We start from the raw sequence: 21,214 nt of genomic DNA on the forward strand, positions 1-21,214 counted from the left end.
AAACTAATTGTTCAGAATGTGCTAATACATTTTTTTTTACTAGCTAATAAAAAAAAACTTAAATTGTAATTGTTAAAAAATGTGTAAGTGTTCAATAATTTAATGCTGTATTTGAAAATACAGTTATTTATATTTTAATATTATTATATTATGCATTTACATTATTTTACGAACAAATCGAAATTAACTGTAAATAATAAAATACACAAAGAAATGTTATTGATTTACTTGATTTTGTTTAACATTTATTTGTTATATTATATCTATTTAACCTATTTTCACTCGTCTTTTATTAACTGATTTATTTTCTTCTGTATGGTCGAAACATGGAATATTAAAAAAAAAAAATGCTAGTGCTGTCAAACGATTAATCGCGTACAAAATAAAAGTTTTTGTTTACATAATATGTGTGGGTGTGCTGTGTATATTTATTATGTAGGCTAAATATAAATACACATGTGCATGTATATATTTAAGAAAAATATGTTATGTTTATATATTAAATATATTTATATATAATATAAATTATATTAATAGAAATATATACATGTAAATATGTTCAAAATATATACTGTACGTGTGTATTTAGGGCCTATATATACATAATAAATATACACAGTACACACATATAATATGTACTTTTATGTACAAATACTTTTATTTTGTATGCGATTAATCGCGATTAATTGTATGACAGCTCAAAAAATACGCAACTAAATAAATAAATAAACTCAGTCAAAAAAATCTCTCTCTGCATAAAAATTGTATGCACATTTTTATTTATTTTTATAACTATTTATTAATCACTTTTCTCCTAAATATTTAAGGTTGTGTCCTTAATACTGTTTCACCATGGCCTATAACATACGTTTTACCAAGTTTTAGTGACTGGTTATCTGCTGCTGACGTCATATTTTCATGCATGCATGCATGCGCTTGATAGTTAATCAGGAACTCAAGACCAAAGTCTGAGATGACCGAGAAGCTTGATCATTTTTGTTTTGTCAGTTTATTGACAAAATTGAATTGCTGAGTTTACGACTGTTTGCAGAAACCATATTATGAACAGAAGAAAATGCATTCAGTCACAGGCCTCCTTATTCTCAGTAAAAAGTCAAACCACAGTTTTTAAATTGTGCTATTCATATGCATCTTATTTCATATGTAGCTTGATTTATTAGAAATTATTATTATAATTAATTTATTAATGTACATTTATTATCATTTGCTATAACATATTATATGTTTGATCTTGCCTAAGGGAACCATATACAATAAATTATATTATAATAATGCACAAGTAAGTTGGATGCTTCATCAGCATCATCAGCTCCTCCCAGAATCATTCTTTCCTTTTCAATTCATTAGCTACTAATGTGTGCAGGCAGCATGCTAACACAACATGTGGCAACATTTCTCCTCCCTTTCAAAATATGCATGTTTTATTATCGGTATTAATCGTTTTTTCGTGCTGTCCATGATCCTGTAAGAAAAGACCTGCAACCCATTTCTAGTCACGGCCCACCAATCGAGAGCCACTGGTTTGCAGCAATGCATGAGATGCTGAGCAATGCAGTTTTCTCATCTGTTTCAGGTGCAGTTCACACAAGGAGCACAAAGGCACCAGAAGGTGGAGGATTGCTCATCCACAATGTTCTTCCCCGACTTCGGTGGTTCTTTGCATTCAGCTATGAAAGCCTGCAGCTCTGATAGCGGCGCTCTATGCTTCTGATAGTGCTGCAGGTAAAGAGAGAGCAGAGTCATGATGTGTGATCATTCACGGTGCTTGCTAAGACTGTCAGCCTTACAGTTAGTTCACAGTATTCATAGTCACAATAAGCCCATCACTACTCCTCACAACTAACCCAAACTTCAGCACATAACTTGCACATAATCGATCACATCCTAGTAATCACGTATCAGTGTGTTAGCGCACCACAAAACCAAAGCATGCACTTGAATAGACTCACCTTGATGGTTTCATAGGTGTCTGTGATAAGGGCAATGAAGAGGCTCAGAATCATGAATGTAAAGAGTGGGACGAAGGTGTAGATATACATTCTGCTGAACATCCACACCAGATCATTCTTGTCTCGGATTTTGGTGAAGGTTGAGTAGATTTCATCCCCGTTAATCATGGAAAAAAGGCAGTTAGCTACCATATTAAATGACCGAAACTGTGGAGAAATAAGCATTTGCATCATTTTCTTCATAAAGCAGGGATGCCATTGTTTTATTTTAATTTAAGCCACTTAAATGACTAGCTGATATTAAATACTCATACTCCATCTAAAACTATTTTTTATGCATGTAGCTTTTGTGAGCTCATGTATAAACTGCACTGAATATTTCATGTAGTTTTAAAAATTAATTTGTAACTGCATGCATAGCCATTTAATATGTTTACACTTTATCTATACAATATTTATTTTCTTTCATTTTTACTGTTGAAGGCAGGATTTAATTTAGGATTTTCAGGTTTCAAGGTTTCACGCTGTACATTAGTAAACAGCAGGTTAGGTCTTTATTTGCACATTTGCAGTGTCAAAATTACTGATTGAATGAACGCATCAAGCAATCTATTTAAATAATGGCTTATCTCGCAGGGTTTAGGGTTAATTTTATTTGTGAAAAACAAAAAATGTAGCATGAAAAATGTAATATAGTTTGTGAAAGCTTCTGTGATCGTACAAAGCCATGCATATTTAATTCAGGGTTTAAAAACATCCTAATTTCATCACCCCTTTGCCTTTGCAAAAATGGTCCTATAGCACATTAAATTAGTTTTTACATTTACAAATATTGTATTAATCCTCATATAGTATGAAGCCATACTAATAATAAAAGAACAAAGAAAAAAAATGATGTCCACTGTATAGAATAATGACAACACTGTACATATACTGTGATTATATAAAGACAAGACAATATATAATAATGTAAGAAGTATACGCAGAAGTATAAGCATGGGAAAGGTTTGACACAACGTCTGAAGCAATAAAGGTCAAACTTTCACAGTTCATGCTGGCTTTGGTATGTTATAGTCATGAATATATTTTTTAATATTGCTCACATTTTCATGGTGTGGCCCCAAAACGATCCATCCGCAGAAGCAGTAGCTAAGAAAGATCATAACAGCGCAGAAGGAGAATCGAATGACGTTAGGAAGTGCAGCCTGCAGGGTGAGGATGAGGATCTGGAGACACAAGAAATACAGACTCATCACTGTCTAACATTAATTACTAAATACACTGAAATACACTAAAAGTTCTTGCTAATGCCACTTTATTTTTTTATTTTGTATTTATTTTTAAATGTGGCTTAATGTTTAAAAAACACACAAAAAACGAATAAATGAGCGACTTACATAATATTTCTGAAAGAACCTCAGGTAATGCATTACTCCAATCCACACAAGCATTGTTGCTGTGCCCAGTAAAATACTGCACACATCATAACTTGTCAGTTCCTGAAAACAAGACAAGTACTGAGCATTAGTGCATGCATCTACACTATTGTGCCTGTCAGCTCATATGATGAACAGAAACAGACCGTGACTTAACCTCTGTTGCGCATCTCTTGCTCACCTTGCTCTGTATGCATATTTTGAGAACTGATCCTGCAATAGTCAGCGTGTCACTGATGATGATGAGAATGTACCAGCCGTTGATGAACTCCATTCTCTCAGACCAGAAAACTCTTTTATTGAGGTAAATGGATGCGAATGTGGTGTACTCCTGATGAGAAAGCACACGCATATGACATGTTAGTAGCAGGCATTTATTGTTTTTTAAAGTATGATATAACTCATTTGACGTCTGTGCTGCAGTCATTTTGGATAAAATGTGTAATTTGGGTAACACTTTAAGGACCAATTCTCACTATTAATGAGTTGCTTATTAGCAAGCATATTACTGGCATATTGGCTGTTTATTAGTATTTATAAAGCACATCTTAATGTTTTATTCTGCATGACCATATTGTAGATCCCTTAAACAAAACCCCAAACACCTCACTAACAATTAATAAGCAGCAAATTAAGACATAGACAAAAGTCATAATTAATAGTTAGGCTAGTCATTAGTGAAAATTAGTCCCCAAACTAAAGTGTGACCCCAAATATGGTTGTAAAGTCTTTTCCATAACCTACTGACTTTAATTTCTTACTTTTATGACTTTATTCCTGTAATATGACAACTTCACAACATTACTATTTTATTCGTATGCACCTAAAAATAGAATAGAATAGAATAGAATAGAATAGTGTTTTTTTGGGCTTGTAATTGTAGCTACACTTAAAGGGATAGTTCACCAAAAAATTAAACTTTGCTGTTAATTTAGTGTTCAGTTTCTTGCGCAGACCAATCGTTTCACTTCATAAGACCTCAATATATTGTCAAGAGCCACAGGAATTAATTTTGTGTTTTTTTTCTGCATGTGCTTTTTTGAGTCTCAAAGTGCCGGTAGCCATTGACTTGCATTTTATGAATCACCAATGATCTTCTTTACTGTTCTACTAAAGAAAAAAGTCACCTCTCAAATGACCAGAGGCCATTTGCCCAGTCTTATGAAGTGAAACGATTGGTCTGCGCAAGAAACTGAACACTAAATTAACAGCAAATTTGAATTTTTGGGTGAACTATCCCTTTAATGGGACGGCCATATCAGACGTACAAACTGCAAGAGCATGCCGTTGTAGACTGAGCGTGTGCAGAGGATGAGCGAGAGCAAACAGGAGCAGATCACCACACAGTCGAACAGAACGATGAGCTGATAGTGAAGGTCTGCTGGAACAAACACGGCAAAACAGACTTTCAGACATTTTCTCACATACTATTAGTTAGTTACATGGACAACATAGGTAAATCAGTGACTAGAAATGTATTCATCATCCTCATTTTTCATGCAGTGCATAACTGATCACATGAACATGTTGAGTGGGGGGTGTATCGAAAATCAGTAAGGAATGAAGCTACAGAGGCCCTAGAAAGAACTTGGACACTTAAGGATAATACAAGTACATTTTCAAGTTTGCAAGGTGTAATACAAACAGTACTTGGACACTTTTTTTGGCTGTCAAATAACAGTACAGTGAGAATTTCAGCACAAAGCTTCCATTTTATTGGTCAAAAAGTGAGATTTAGTAGTAAGCAGCTAAACATTTGTGACCCTGGAGCACAAAAGCAGTCTTAAGTCGCTGGGATATATTTGTAGCAATAGCCAACAATACATTGTATGGGTCAAAATTATAGATTTTTCTTTTATGCCAAAAATCATTAGGATATTAAGTAAAGATCATGTTCCATGAAGTTATTTTGTAAATTTCCTACCGTAAATATATCAAAACTTAATTTTTGATTAGTAATATGCATAGCTAAGAACTTCATTTGGAGAACTTTAAAGACGATTTTCTCAATATTTTGATTTTTTTTGCACCCTCAGATTGCAGATTTTCAAATAGTTGTATCTCGACCAAATATTGTCCTATCCTAACAAACCATACATCAATGGAAAGCTTATTTATTCAGCTTTCAGATGGTGCATAAAAAAAGACCCTTATGACTGGTTTTGTGACTGGTCACATTTAATATTTGAAAACTGTGTTATGATAAAAATGTTAAAGCAGAATAGAGCTGAAAAGGGGCGGAGCTACATAAGGTCTGTATGTACACTGAAAATCACCTGGACAGCAAGTGGATCATAAAAGTGAAGCCAGCTCTAAGAAAAGTTGTGGCATTACGTGTTTGCAGATTGGTCACTTGTTTGATATTTAGTATATAATCATTCATAAATGTTTAAGCCTGCCTGAAGTTTCCAAATATGCTCTAATAATTTAGTTAATGTCATGACTATGATGACTGCTGATTTTGTATAGAGGGGATTTTGTGTTCTTTTGTGTGTGTGTGTGTGTGTGTGTACCTACTTAACCATATTTGGGGGAAAAATTTGTACCCAAAAGTGAGCTAAATCTGACAAAATCTCCAAAAACCTCCCTTTGGGGACGTCCTCATTTGTAAAACTGTTATAAAAATAAAGTAAACAAAGTTTTTTTTTAATTGTAAAAATGCAGAAAGTTTCCTGTGAGGGGTAGGTTTAGGTGTAGGGTGATAGAATATACAGTTTGTACAGTATAAAAACCATTACGCCTATGGAATGTCCCCAATTAGATAGCTAAGTAAACGTGTGTGTGTGTGTGTGTGTGTGTGTGTGTCTGTGTCTGTTTGTCTGTGTGTGGTGTGTGTGTGTGCGGCGTGTGAGTGTGTGTGTGTGTGTGTTTGAGTGTGTGTTGTGTGTGTGGTGTGTGTGTGTGTTTGTGTGTGTTTGAGTGTGTGTGTTTGTCTGTGTATGTGTGTGTGTTGTGTGTGTTTGAGTGTGTGTGTTTGTCTGTGTATGTGTGTGTGTGTGTGTGTGTGAGTTGTGAGTTCTGTGTGTGTGTGCATGTGTGTGTGTGTGTGTGTGTCTGTGTGTGTGTGTGTAGATGGATTAGATTTAACAGGGACTTCTCATAGCACTCTTTTGTTAGTTTGCTTCAATTTTCCTCATTTGTGTTCTATCTACTTTTCGTTAAACAGGACAGATACACTTTGTTACACTTTGTGCCAAGAAGGGCCAGAACAGTATGCTTAAAATTAAGTATACTGCTAAGTACTAGATTATTATACATTTGTTGAATTAAATCTAGGGTGTACTCATTTTGGCAATCCTTCATTTAAATAAAATAGGCTAATTTACTTTTTACAGATATTAATGACATATATTTCTCTGTTTTTATTAAGTATATGTTTAATAAATGTCTGTTTTGCCATCTTTCCATGAATTGTATTAGTGATCAATAAGAAAATACATCTTTAGTATTTGTTCAGAGGGGGTGTACTCATTTATGTTGTGCACTGTACATATTGCTGCTCATTTGTTGGTTTGATTGCTTCTATTGCCCTAATTTGCATCTCATTTGCATCTATTGCCCCAAGTTGCTTTGGATAAAAACATCTGCCCAATGATTAAATGTAAATAACAGCTTTAAGTAACTCATAGATTAGAATATAAAAACATTAACCTAACCCTAAAACAAGAAAATTAAAGTATAAAAATAATTTAAAAACAAAATTATGAAATTATATATTTGAAAAAAAATCTACCTAAAATATATATTAAGATTTTTTTATGCAAACATTTAAACTTTTTCTCATTTGACTTAAAATAAAAAATATATATATTTAATTGTGTATGTATTTAAATGTATTTCTCTTACTAAAAGTAAGGACTAAACAGGCACAGTACTTTTTTTTTCTTGGCTGATGAGAGTTGATCACTACCCTGAGAGCAGCGGGACAGCAGCAGAGCACGTGGCACTCATTAGCATGTCTGTGTTAAAAAACGGCCAACAATTAGGCATTGCCCACACAACCACTCCACACACCTGTGCTGCATTTGCTGTGCAGACACTTTTGACAAACACAAATAGAGCTGCTTGTGTCATCATTTCCAGCCAATAAAGAGAACAGTATGAGAAATTATTTTAGGGCAAAATTGCAGTCAGCCAAATGTTGTTGTAAATATTCTGCACTGACTATAACAAAATATAAATAAGCCTACAGACAGAAATCCTTAGACTAGATTAAAGAAATCATTCTACCTCAAACCTTCCTATTTCATGTTACCACACTAATAATTTCTGCCCAAGTTAAATCTCAACTTGCAACTTGTCACAAACTTTGAATGTTGTTCATGTTCAATTGGTTTCCTAGGCTCAGATTAAATATTTTATTTTCTCAGATGTTGTCTTTCATAGGTTGCTCAGTTCAGGAAGTTCTCTGTTGTTTTAAGTATCATGTTTTAGATGTTATTCTTAAAATTCTTCAGTGTGTGTGTGTGTGTGTGTGTGTGTGTGTGCCTGTTTTTCTATTCTGGTGGGGACTTAAACCTGAATACACACAGACTCATGGGGACTTGTGTCACGGTGGGGACCTAAATTGAGGTCCCCACGGGTAAACAAGCTAATAAATCACACAGAATTAAGTTTTTTGAAAATCTAAAAATGCACAAAGTTTCCTGTAAGGGGTAGGTTTAGGGGTAGGTTTGGTGTAGGGCAATAGAATATACGGTCTTTACAGTAGAAAAACCATTACGCCTATGGAGAGTCCCCACAAGGATAGCTGATCAGACATGTGTGTGTGTGTGTGTGTGTGTGTGTGTGTGTTTGTGTGTGTGGGTATGTGGGTGTTCTATTTTTGGTCCTATATCACAACTTACTTGAGCCAGAAACCTTCCAGTCCTTGCAGACTTTTATCTGAACATCACTGCTTAGAGATATCTTGATTCGTCCACTGTGTGCATGGTTGTCAAACTTGATCTGTAACCGAACGCAGCAGATTACCCACTTTATCAAATGAACTTTAACCTGTCCAATAGGAATTCCAGCTCTGAGTCAGACATCTTCTGGTTAACATTGAGAAATAAAGACCTTGAGAGCTTGTGACGAAACGGCATGAAATCAACAAAATAAGTTGACATGAAAGAAATGGAAGCAAAAATGAAGGAGAAGAGGGCAATGTCTAGTCTTCATGTGACAAACCTCTATTAACCAATCCTGGAAACTGTGTGGTTATGACTAGTAAATGGACTTTTGGAAATGTGCCTTTTGAAACCTAAAGCAGAAGCAGCTGTCTTTGGATGTTAAGCAAACAGAGAATTAAGAGTTTCAAGACAGTTGCACTTTATGCACTTTAGACATTCTACTAACTATAAGTACATTTGCAGCTACATGTCAGCTATCTCTTTTGTCTCGGTTTGTAGAATAAGTTGACATGTACTTGCAAAGATAGGCAGTAGAATGTGTGTTGTTGAACCATCAAAATAAAGTGTTATAAAGCAGATGACTGCTAGTTGACATGCAAAGTTACACTTACAAAACAAAGTGTTATCGTAAAGACACGTATGTGTGACATTTAACACTTACATTAACGGTAAAGTCATAGCAGTCCGGTAACTCCTTATGACGCACTGTTTGAAGGCTGATAGCCTTCACTTTGAGATAGATGTTTACTGCTAACAACCTGGAAATGAACCACAAAAATGTCAAGTCAAAAATAAAGCACAAACTCAATGAATTTAATGATGAATGATTCAAATATAAATGTAATGTACACACCTTTGAAAATCTAAAGTGAGGTTCATGCCATTTTCCAAATCATCCTTCTTGTAGAGTGAAATGGGGTAAATCCAAAGACATTCTGCAAATCAAGTAAATCAATCAAAGACCAAAAGTTATTTAATGTTACAGCACATTTAACTTCTATCACAAAAGTCTTTGGTTTTTCATCTTAATGTGACAGTGGATGTTTACTATTTAGAAAACTGTGCGCAATAACTGTATGACTTCTGCCATCCTTACCACAGTAATTACATTAGATTGTACAGCTGTGTTATTATGACAAATGATGATGTACCTGTCTCTACATGTGGATCAATATCAAAAGTCTCATTGGCTGGTAAAACGTTAGCATGTCGGTATAAGTCTTGACAGATGGACAGAGGAGTGAACACGTCATCAATCCTCTCATACGCATGATTATCAACCGTCAGGTTTTGTGGGTGTAGATACTAAAAAAACAATCAGACAAATCAGATGCAAGCGATAAAAGAGATTAAATCACGCCACCTCTATGAAACGTAATATTTAGCTCATATATAGTGCTTGTTTTGCACATTTACATGCATTTCATGATTAATATTTAGTAAACTCCACAGGTCTGTGCAAATCCTAGAGAACAATGTTATCCAGCATGATTTCAGCATATTCCATTTGCATATTCGGTTTGCATTCGTAGGAGAGGAGGGTTAGATTTAACTTGAGTTTCTTTGAAAATCCGATCTTTTTCTGCTTATTTTAATGTTCCAGTTCTCACTGTACATTATAAATATGCACTGAAAATAACTGAAACAATGTCATTTATTTAAAATGCATTGTCTAATCAGATAATAATGGAAAATCATAGTTTTCAGTTTAAACCTTTTCTGTTTAGTGTGTCTAAAAACAAATAACACTCTTCATAGAAAAATGAAAAGAAACTATTTTGTTTAAATAGTGTGTTGATGTGCGGAACACATACTGGTTTACTAGTTTTACTGACCGCAGAAATTATCGTAGGTTGGTTGGCTTATTTATTTATGATAGATTTTTTAAAAGATTATATTTTTTAAAAGACATCACAATAAACATTGAGGTCTTTCAAAAACAATGTTCCCATCTTTAAGTGAACTAAATTAAACATTGAGTAACAAAATGTTTTTAGTTGATCTTGAGTAAATTAAACATCTGTGACCCTGGACCACAAAACCAGCCATAAGGGTCAATTTTTCGAAATTGAGATTTATACATCATTAGGATATTTGGTCGAGATACAACTATTTGAAAATCTGGAATCTGAGGGTGCAAAAAAAATCTAAATATTGAGAAAATCATCTTTAAAGTTGTCCAAATGAAGTTCTTAGCAATGCATATTACTAATCAAAAATTAAGTTTTGATATATTTACGGTAGGAAATTTACAAAATATCTTCATGGAACATGATCTTTACTTAATATCCTAATGATTTTTGGCATAAAAGAAAAATCGATCATTTTGACCCATACAGTGTATTTTTGGCTATTGCTACAAATATACCCCAGAGACTTAAGACTGCTTTTGTGCTCCAGGCTCACATATAGTAACGAAATGTTTTTTTTGTTTACCTTGAGTAAACATTTGACTTCCATATTATAAGTAATTTAGCTTTTGTTTATGGTGAAATAAATAAATAAATATATATTGTATATTGCAATAAATAAATATATATTGCTTGTATCTAAATAAAATAAATTAAGTTTATGGTTAAACTTAAAGAGTTTTAAAAGTTAAAAGTTAAGACTTTTTATTTTATTTATTTATTTTATTTATTTTTGAAGTTGGTCCAAAGCATGCTTTTTTTCAGTGTGTACACTGTAAAATATGACCGTGAATTAAACGGTAAAAGACTGTAAAAATGCTACAGTAACAAAAAAGTGAATAACCGTAAATTGACGTTCCCAGAATTCCCTGCGTTACATTTCAAATTTGATGTTTTTTTTGTTGAAATAACTATGTTTCCTCTTAGTTTTTTCTTATCAGTTTTGTATATTAGGGTTGTGTGTTACACCTAATGTTGTTAAATTAATGTTTATTGCATTATTTCAGTTTCATGTGTGTTACCGTGATGGTGTTTAGTGTTTGTGTGAATGACACTGTGCACCTTCTATATATGTTATTATTTAAAAGCTGCTTGTGATGGGCTTTGGTTCATCATGTGACTTTCTCATCACCTCCTGCATTTGGTGGTTATCAGTGTATTACAAAGGTACAAAACAGATTTCAGTACTTCAGTAGGTTGGTATATTAACATTATATCAGTTAGTGAAATTACGTATTAGTACGGTTAGTAAAACCTAAAATGTTGCTACCGTATTTTTTATGGTAAAATTCCGGCAACCACAGCTGCCGTTTTTTTACCGTAAATTTTACGGAATTTTTTTTTACAGTGTAATCCAAAGCACTTACCCTATTGATTATGTACAGGATGTGGTCATGAACCTCGTGTCTTGTGTACAAGGCATAATCTTGATTTCTGTCCTGGTAATTTTTCAGGAAAAGATGTTTGAAGGCGATGATATTTTCCTCTTTGAAGGTGACCATCATCTCATTGCTCAATCCAAAAGAAACTAACTGTGGAACAAATACAACACGCAGGCAGATCATAATAAATTTTATAAACAATATCATCAAGAACAGCTTATCTAGACTAACAAATTGACAGTAAATGAAGTGTGAAATTTAGCTTTGAAATAAGACACATGGTCACAGTCATATTTCCAGTTTTACGAAACAATTGAAATCTAAGGATGGTGAGACGCATGAGAAACTACTACATATTAAATGTAATGCACTCTGAAAATGAAAGGATTTGCATTGGTTATTGAATTAATCTGTGTAACTTAAAAGGTTCTCCTGATGTGGCAGACTACTGCTAACAGACTACTAAAAAACTGATTACTTAAGAGTAAATATTTAGAATAACGTGGATTTCAGCATTAAACTAACTTATATTGACCACTCAAAATGCAGTAGTTCTGGAGTAAATCCCATACCTGGAAGGTAATTATGACAATCTTGAGTATCTGCAGCATCATTTTCCACGGCTTACGACCTCTGGCTCTGTACTTCTGGCATGGACTCATGAAGAAATATTTCAGTTTTCTCCTGAAGTTGTCCACATACTGAGGGTCCACCTGTGATTTAGCTGTTCTGTGGCATGCCGGGTGATTATTTGGACCACCAGACAAAAAATGCTCTCCGTCAGCCATTGTGCCAGCTCACTCTGAAATCAGGACGATGGACTGACTCGACACTTAACACACACAGGTTTTTTTTTTTGAGGAACTGAAGCTGTTGTCTCGCAGTTTTCAAACTGGTAGAACCAGAGCTCGTCTTCAAGTTGAAGTGCTGGTAAAAGGTCTATCAGATAATTTCACATTTTTTGCCGCACATCAGATAATATGCAGATAAAACATTTCTGAGCAGGTTGTGCAGCATTCACTTCATTTGTCTGCCACCACTTGTGGGTGTGGATGTAAAAGTATAAAAAATAAGAAAATGCTGCAGTAACTAGCCTACATGAAGTCTCATCTTTAAATGAGAGATAAATAATTCTCTTTAACATATTTGTAACACATTTTGTAATAGTGAGTGGAGTCAACCAAGCTGCGAAAAGGGCTTTCACACTTGAAATATAAACCTGGGTTATCTTGCCTCATGTTTCACACTGCTCATAATTTACACAGGGTTAATAGTAGGCTACTGTGTTTTCATGAATTGACGTTTCACACATTCCTAACTGCGAGTTAATGTTCTTATTTGCATATTTATGGAGTCAGTGTCATTGATTGGATGAATGCAGCACTTGACCTGTTTATGCATTGGGCCTCGTATTATCCACCTTTTTCTTGTGGTAAAAATGGGAGCTGCCATTTGTAAATTCTATGGGTCTGGCTTCCGGTCTCATCTGCGTCAACTCCGTCCAGCTATTTTTAGCTGAACAAAACAGTTCGTTTTGCTGCTTGATATTGAAAGTTGCTGTGTCTTATCATATTATTTTAATGTATTGTCTTAATTATGAACACACTGGTTTGTAGTGCAAACAGTGTTACCGTTTAGCCTAATGCACGTTGTTATTCTCCTCATTATTTACCTACAGCGGCTAATGAACCGGAAGTCTCACCCATAGGCTTACTTCCGCGTTGAAGAAATTGGTGGATAGGCTGTGTTGCTGACTGTATTATCACGTTTTCTACAATGGACGGATTGTAAGGTAAGAATTAAGCGGTCTCTTCTTCACTCTAGTTGACGCGGTTTCATTCACCACATTTTCCCGCCAAACGCAAAAACGACGCGGGTGTTCCCGCATGCTATAGCATCTAGCCGCAACCAAAGCTGTTGAAAATTTCTAAAAACTGCAACATTATGAAACTGCATTATTTCACACTTTTCACGTGTGGCACAGTGTGAAGCTTAAAAGCCGTGCTAATCCTGCTCAAACGCGGAACGACGATAACCCCGGGTTAAATGCAGTGTGAAAAGCCCTAACAAGTTCCTGTATCATTTTAAACTTGCTTTTCAATTCATCATGTTGTTTTTCAGACATAATGCTGACTGAAATGTCACAAGCATGGCTGGTGGCAAAACCAATCTTCAGAATTCCAAGCTGACAGCACAATTGTGTTGACAGTCCATAAAAAACTGGAAGCTGGTTATTTCTTCCTTAAGTGTAGTTAACCTTTAAGGTGTTTTAACACATATTTTAGCATTTGTGTCGAACAAGTGTACAAATAAAACTTTGTTTGATGTTTGAAGTTCATGTGACTATGAGATTTATATAATGTCCTTGAAGAGAAAAGTCAGTCAAATGAATACACATGTACAGATCAGTTGGTTATAATTATCAAATATGAAACCCCCATATTGTATTTGTATGGAATCAAATTATCAAATGAAGTGTTAACACTTTATATTAGGTGGGGTACTTTACATGTAAAGTACTTGCATTTAACCCTAACCTTCCCAGACTTCAAACTCATTAGCAGTTAAAGTGGAAATTTTCCAGAACAACATGCAGTAGATCCATATTCTTGAATGTATTTAATGTTAGTACATAGTAGTTAAAGCCACCTAATATAGTGTGACCAATATATACACTTTTATAGCTATTAGCTGATGATCTTTAACTATATACGACTATATAACTGTTTAACAAAATATAAACACAATGCACATCATCATTATTATCATAATGACATAATTTAATACCATTTACTCTTAATACCAATGCTCTAACAGCAAATGCACAAGGGACACATATTTAAAAGTTAAAGGAATAAAAAATAAAAATAAAATAATTCACTCAACCTCATGATTTCCTCTTTTTTATAAAACAAAATGAAGTATAGCATAACATCCAGACTGTTCTTCTTTGTAGAGTGGAAGTGAATGGTGACCATGACTGTTATGCAAGATTTTTAGTGAACAGTGACCTAAACACAAAGCTTCATTAGGCTTGATGTGTAATGCATTAATGCAGTCATATGGACTCACTTGGTATTTTAATGCTGTTCTTGTCTCTTTATGAACCCAATAAAAATCTTTTATCATTACATTATTTCAAGGATCCTCAGTAATGCACTGTAAAAACTGATCCATTCCAGAAAGAAACGGAGGTAACAATCACACTCAATTTGGTTTGGGTAGATTTAATCCCATGTAAAATCCACCCAAAACTACCTACATTTAAAGGAACACTCCACTATTTTTGAAAATAGGCTCATTTTCCAACTCCCCTAGAGTTAAACAGTTGAGTTTTACCGTTTACCGTCTGGCGGTAGCACTTTTAGCTGTAGCTTAGCATAGATCATTGAATCTGATTAGACCGTTAGCATCTTGCTCAAAAATGACCAAAGAGTTTCTATATTTTTTCTATTTAAAACTTGACTCTTCTGTAGTTACATCGTGTACTAAGACCGACGGAAAATGAAAAGCTGCTATTTTCTAGGCCAATATGGCTAGGAACTATACTCTCATTCCGGTGTAATAATCAAGGAACTTTGCTGCCATACCATGGGTGCAGCAGGCGCAATGATATTACGCAGCGCCTGAAAATAGGCTAACTCCTGCCAACATAACCAACGTGACCACCTGCTTGCACAGGGAGCATGCTGGGGACTATTTTCAGGTGCTGCGTAATATAATGACGCTTTTCCACTGCGTGGTACGACCCGGCTCGGTACGGCTCAGTACGGCACGGCACGGCACGGTTTGCGTTTCCACTGCAGTTCAGTACCGCTTTAGAGTGGGCGGGATTATTTACATGTCGTTATAGTTGCGCACGACTCCTAAAAAAAACTTTTTCATTCCGCGTCACCTCATCAAGCTCTCGCTGGATCCGCTCCTCTGCTATCAACGAGAGGAACATCTGTTCTCCCGCAACGGACAACAAAACTTGGTTGTTAAAAAAAGGTGCGCTCGTTCAAAACAGTTGCGTTCGATCCTTCGCTGGCTGTGCTGATTTAAATCTAGCGGTTCTTTTGTGTTCCTGTCGCAAGTTCAGTGACGCAGGTAGTGACGATTCTCTTCGGCCAATCCGTGATCAGCAGAGTTTACACGTCACGTTTTGGTAACGGTACGGTTCGCTTGGAACCCCAACCGAGGTGGTACTAAAAAAAGTACCAGGTACCAGGTACTGTACACCCAGTGGAAAACCCCCCAAAAGTGAACCGTACCGAGCCGTACTATGCAGTGGAAAAGCGCCATAATTGCGCCTGCTGCACCCATGGTACGGCAGCAAAGTTTCTTGATTACCGGTATTAGTTCCTTTTAGCTACAGCTAAAAGTGCTACCGCCAGACCCGGAGATCGGCTGAATGGATTCGAAAACGGTAAAACTCAACTGTTTAACTCTAGGGGAGTTGGAAAATTAGCCTATTTTCAAAAATAGTGGAGTGTTCCTTTAACAGCACTCTACCTAAAGTCTAACATTTGTCAGTAAGTTACACAACTGTTTACTTGTAAAAGTGAGTAATAGGAACTCTTGACTTTTACTGTATGCTTAAAACACTTTCTGTAGTCAGCATAGCAAATGTTTGCAGTGAACAACTCTACACTGATGTTATATCACATCAGCATTATTGCTCATTGAGTGGAACAACATACTATAAAACTTAAATCATGGATCCACCCACAACTTAACCATAAGCTTTACTCTTCAGCACAATGGTAACTACAAAACCACAATATAGAAACTCTTTAAATGTCAGCATAACAGCATTAAACACCAACAGGTTTTTCCCTTTACTCAGAATTACACATTTTACTCTCCTATCAAATAAGCAACATTTACTGTCCTGATCCAGCCCTATGCAAAACATGCAGGGAACTAAAAATCCACTGCCCAGTTTGAGTTAATTCTAATTTCAAAAAATTCTAAAAATAGCACTTTACTTGAAGCCTTAGTTTTAATGCATTAATTATGCCTTGTAATGCACCTTATAATGCATTGCATGATTTCATGAATAATTGCAACCACAGTTATTATACAATGCGTTTCTATTCATTGTTACACCTTTAGAAAGTATTCAAATATTATAATGCATTTTAACTCTGTTACAATTATTTATGAAATGACACAATGCATTACAACATGCATTATGAATACATTTTTAGTGCATTATGAATAAAGGCTTTAAGTAAAGTGTTAACTATATGAAGTAAAATTCAGTTCTACATGATTGGATACATCTAAAGCAAGTAGAAAAAAAATTTTTCAGCATGAACTCATTTTAATTAAGCAGAAAAAAAGATTTGCAGTGTGACAGTGCTGTTGGTTTGGAGAATGTTCTGCATCTCACACATTGATGGAATGCATCGAAAGGTTGCGCTCCGACATGTGAGACATCGGAGACAAAGAACGTGAGCGCAGCGGCTGGAAATTAGCATCCCCGCTACTTCCTGTACTTCCACAGACAGCAGCATCTATATCCTGGAGGTCCATATTGGGCTCCTCGGGTAGCGGCGGAGCTCCGGGGTCTCCAGGTTTAGGCAGGCTTGATGAGATGGTGGAGGACACATTCGTGCTCCCAGCGCCTCCGCAGACCGACAGAGCCTCGTTCCCTCGACCCGATCCATAACGCAGGTTAAAGGATCCCGTAGCCACAGAGGACGACGGACTTCCTTCCCCTTCGGGATGATAGCATATAGTGGAGTACTTGTCATAGTCCGAGTCCATTTTGGAGAAGTCATTGGTTGCTCCTTTTGTGCTTGAATAACATGAATTTGCAGAGGACCCTGCTGCAATACATGAAAACATTGATCAGAAGAAAACAAGAAACTAATAACAAACACTTTATAAATTACTCTCATCAAACTAATGAATGTTACTTGTGATTTAAAGCCATTGGACAACTTTTTATTAACCACAGTCTACAGAAAGCACTTTTAAGAAACCCTTTGCAATGTGAAATTAGAAAGGAGTGAATGTATCCAGCTCTGTTCACAGCTTAAAGGGGTCATATGATGCGATTTCAAGTTTTCATTTCTCTTTGGAGTGTTACAAGCTGATTGTGCATAGATAAACCTACCTCATTTTTACCTAAAAAATGTGCTTCATGTGGTATTGCATTAACTGTTTTTTACACTGTCTACTATTATAAATTCAACACCTTGAACCCAACTGCTAGATATTACTATATATTCTAAGATGAAATATATACAGCAAAATGATACATTTAGAACAAATGTTACAGCTATGATATAACAAACCATCTGTTTCAAGACAAGCTATAAATCTGAACAATTTTTGCTGAAAAATAAAACCAGCACACTGAACTAAATCTGAACAATTAAAAAAATCACTGACAACATGCACAAGCAAATCACAGCCAACTGCCCTCTAAAATCTACTCATCATGACATACTCAAAATCTAAACCACTTCTGCTTCACTTTGAGTCACTGTTCAGCAGCATCAGCTCATCTTTTATTCACTTCAAGCTTATAAAACTCATTTTTAAATGTATTACTCTCTTCAAAGAAAGATAAAAAGGCAGACAGACAGTATATGTCTTATTTCCCAGAACGGGACAATGAATGGATGATCTTGTACGCAATAAACATCAATTTCATTTGGTGAGAGCTCAAGCTCTCAATGCTGTAATCTATTAATAACGAAGAAATATTTGTCCATGTTTACATCTGATATTAATTTGTGACCCTGGAGCACAAAAGCAGTCTTAAGTCGCTGGGGTATATTTGTAGCAATAGCCAAAAATACATTGTATGGGTCAAAATTATGCCAAAAATCATTAGGATATTAAGTAAAGATCATGTTCCATGAAGATATTTTGTAAATTTCCTACTGTAAATATATAAAAACTAAATTTTTGATTAGTAATATGCATTGCTAAGAACTTAATCTGGACAACTTTAAAGATGATTTTCTCAATATTTTGATTTTTTGCACCCTCAGATTCCAGATTTTCAAATAGTTGTATCTCGGCCAAATATTGTCCTATCCTAACAAACCATACATCAATGGAAAACGGTTTTGTGGTCCAGGGTCACAAATACATTTTGGTTGATCCAATCTCAAGTGGGCGATGTAAAATACGGGTGTAAATGGGGTCCAAAACCCTTTGAGCTTTTCCTCAATTTAGACATTTTGCATTTCTTGCATGGTTGATTTTTAACAATAATGTTAGCCATTTGTCAATGGCTGTTTACGCTCAAGCCTTAAAGGAGATGTAGCAATACAAATATATAAATAAAAATCAAGTAAATTTGGATTTCATAATGTAACCCCTTTAATTAACATAGGTTACCTTTTAAAGCTTCCAGTCGCTCATTTTTCACGCGCTGCACCTCATCAGTGATCTTTGCGATGATGAAGTTGAGCGTTCGGCCCCATTTGATGGACTCAATAAGCATGTCTAAACCCCGTGGGTTTTCTGCGAGGATATCCAGCAGCTTGCTAGTGCGTCTCCCTCTCGTGGTTCTGCAGCTGATCTCCTCTGTGTCCTCTCTGGTCAGGATCTTCTTCGAGCGCAAGTAATCAAAGTGCCGCTCTGCGATGATCTTATCTACCAGGTATGGTCGTAACCTGTCTATGGCCTACGATGAAAAAGAAACACGAAGACAAAATATTTAGAGGAATTTTTAAGGAAGCCTGTTTCCACAACAGGATAAAAAATAAAAAAGTAGTTTTGTTTATTTTCCATGATACATATTACTTAATATATAATTTAAAAGACTTTAATGGTCATATCAAATTGCCTAGCTGTAGGTTTTCTAATCAGGCCATGAATAGAATACATCTTAAAGGGATAGTTCACTCAGAAATGATACATTTTGTCATCATTTACTCACCCACTGACTTCCATAGTTTGGGGAAGAAGAAAAAAACACCATGGAAGTCAGTGGCTACCAGCAACTGAATGGTTACCCACATTCTTTAAATATTTCCTCTTGGATTCAACAGAAGAAAGAAACTAGGTTTGGAACAACATTTTTAATTTTGGGGTGAACTATCCGTGTTCATTGCATTGTTTTAGTGTTGTGTGAATTTTAATTTTTGGGCGAAGTATCCCTTTAAAAGTCCTTTGTACCAAGGGAAACGCTAGGCTGACCCACTTGCTCATGACATCTGCTGCATTCGACACACCTTCACCAGTGGTCGAAGAATTTAAATCATGACTCTTAAAAACTATATTCTATAACATGTACATATGTGTAGCATGGATACAATACAATCCAGACATACTACAATTGTTTCCCGTCTACTATTTAATGAATACAGTGAATTCAGTCCTACTACTCATTTCACATATGCTCAGACACTACTGTGATTTCTCACGAAAACCATTTTTTAGTGCAATTTACAACTTTTCTTCCCTTTTCTTTTTTTAAAAGAGAAGCAGGAGAAATGCTCTTAGAATTAAAAGCAGGTAGGCTATTGTTTTTGAAAGCTGATGTAGCCTACAGGGTTAAACATTTAACACAAAAACGCTGGACAATAACTTATGATGTCTATAATCTCTCTAATCTATAGGATATATGATTTGTCGCGTAGGCCTATTTAATAGCCTAAGTATGCTTGAAAGTTGAAGTGTGTATTTTATAGTATGATACTTTTTATAGATTAGGCTATCCACATTCCAGAAACAGATTCTGCGGTAAGTGGAGTGTATAAAAACTTAATGAACTGGCTTCCGAGAAGTCATTTAATGATTCCCATTAGTCTTTTCCACTCTTTGACATATTTAGCAGTTCGATCGGGTTTATGGTCAGCAGATCAATAGAGAACTGGCACCGCTTTCGCTTCCACCTCAATACAACGCATCATCTGGCAAACCCCGTCACGGCACTTTCGCATTAATACACAAGCACCATGAGTGCATAATCTAAATTAATCAGACTGCAAAAACACACACACACACACACACACACACACACACACACACACACACGGCATCTCTGATCTGTTTAACCCACATTCATACACAAGACACTTACTTCCTTCTTTATATCGGCCATTTCGTCCTCCGTCAGGTGAGTAACATCCATCCTGTTGTCTGCTTTTCACCTTTTTTGAGTTTTCAATTAGTTCTGGTAAGAAAATCTGACTACGAACTCAACATTAAAGACCGGAAACGCATGAAAAGGCTAGACTTTTTGACCATGCGATGGCGAAGCTTGAACTGGGTTTTAACTGAACTATCTAATAGTTCTCTTAAAGCAAAGGGGAACTACCCGGATCTCCGACTTCCTTATTTGATACATGCATAGGCGCACTTACGTCATACTGCACGCGCATCATCACCGTGCAGCGCTTTATGGAGGAGTATATATCACACGTAAAGTGCAGCATAACAAGTTATGCACGTTTCATTACGATTTATTCCGCAACATTTCACCGAGCTGAAAAGAGGACTCGCGCAGAACTGAATGGCAAAAGTGTTTATAGGTCAGTGTGTGACTCATGAATGACTCATTTGATGATTTTTCCCATACTTCTGACAAGATAAGAGATAAGATCAACTTTATTGTCCCAAAGGACATTTGTATTGGACACATACAATACGATATCTGCTGTTTTATACTAA

At 35.6% G+C, this 21,214-nt stretch overlaps 2 protein-coding genes across 3 annotated transcripts; both read right to left on the reverse strand.

Annotated features, from left to right (window-relative positions):
• Nucleotides 1-1,590: 1,590 nt before the first annotated feature.
• On the reverse strand, nt 1,591-12,378 carry mcoln3a (mucolipin TRP cation channel 3a). The gene is made up of 12 exons (XM_016449711.1): nt 12,163-12,378; nt 11,576-11,740; nt 9,450-9,603; nt 9,152-9,233; nt 8,960-9,056; nt 8,254-8,353; nt 4,675-4,787; nt 3,588-3,737; nt 3,368-3,469; nt 3,074-3,196; nt 1,971-2,177; nt 1,591-1,737 (listed from the first exon to the last, which is right to left on the reverse strand). Exons 1-12 carry the CDS (start codon nt 12,376-12,378, stop codon nt 1,591-1,593), a joined length of 1,656 nt encoding a protein of 551 aa, XP_016305197.1.
• A 4,513-nt stretch (nt 12,379-16,891) lies between these two features.
• LOC107660423 (B-cell lymphoma/leukemia 10-like) lies at nt 16,892-20,986 on the reverse strand. Of its 2 annotated transcripts, none has more exons than XM_016449722.1 (3): nt 20,625-20,986; nt 18,935-19,223; nt 16,892-17,403 (listed from the first exon to the last, which is right to left on the reverse strand). In XM_016449722.1, the coding sequence occupies exons 1-3, from the start codon at nt 20,673-20,675 to the stop codon at nt 16,964-16,966; spliced, it is 780 nt and encodes a 259-aa protein (XP_016305208.1). In that variant the 5' UTR covers nt 20,676-20,986; the 3' UTR covers nt 16,892-16,963. The 2 variants fall into 2 exon arrangements, with proteins under 2 accessions (XP_016305208.1, XP_016305206.1); XM_016449720.1 differs by having other exon boundaries at nt 16,892-17,406.
• Between the last annotated feature and the right edge of the window lie 228 nt (nt 20,987-21,214).

This window comes from Sinocyclocheilus anshuiensis, unplaced genomic scaffold (genome assembly GCF_001515605.1).
Source record: "Sinocyclocheilus anshuiensis isolate Anshui unplaced genomic scaffold, SAMN03320099.WGS_v1.1 scaffold1635, whole genome shotgun sequence".
Taxonomy (NCBI): domain Eukaryota; kingdom Metazoa; phylum Chordata; class Actinopteri; order Cypriniformes; family Cyprinidae; genus Sinocyclocheilus; species Sinocyclocheilus anshuiensis.

Bases quoted from the DNA above. Each gene is read 5' to 3' on its own strand.
- mcoln3a (XM_016449711.1), bottom strand. From the start codon at position 12,378: ATGGCTGACGGAGAGCATTTTTTGTCTGGTGGTCCAAATAATCACCCG. The intron at 9,604-11,575 runs GTAAGTGCTTTG...TTGTTTTTTTAG, and splicing joins TCCTGTACATAATCAATAGG to TATCTACACCCACAAAACCT. The intron at 8,354-8,959 runs GTAAGTGTTAAA...GTTCGGTTACAG, and splicing joins GCTATGACTTTACCGTTAAT to ATCAAGTTTGACAACCATGC.
- LOC107660423 (XM_016449720.1), bottom strand. From the start codon at position 20,675: ATGGATGTTACTCACCTGACGGAGGACGAAATGGCCGATATAAAGAAG. The intron at 19,224-20,624 runs GTAAGTGTCTTG...TTTTCATCGTAG, and splicing joins TGGCCGATATAAAGAAGGAA to GCCATAGACAGGTTACGACC. The intron at 17,407-18,934 runs GTAACCTATGTT...CATGTATTGCAG, and splicing joins GCGACTGGAAGCTTTAAAAG to CAGGGTCCTCTGCAAATTCA.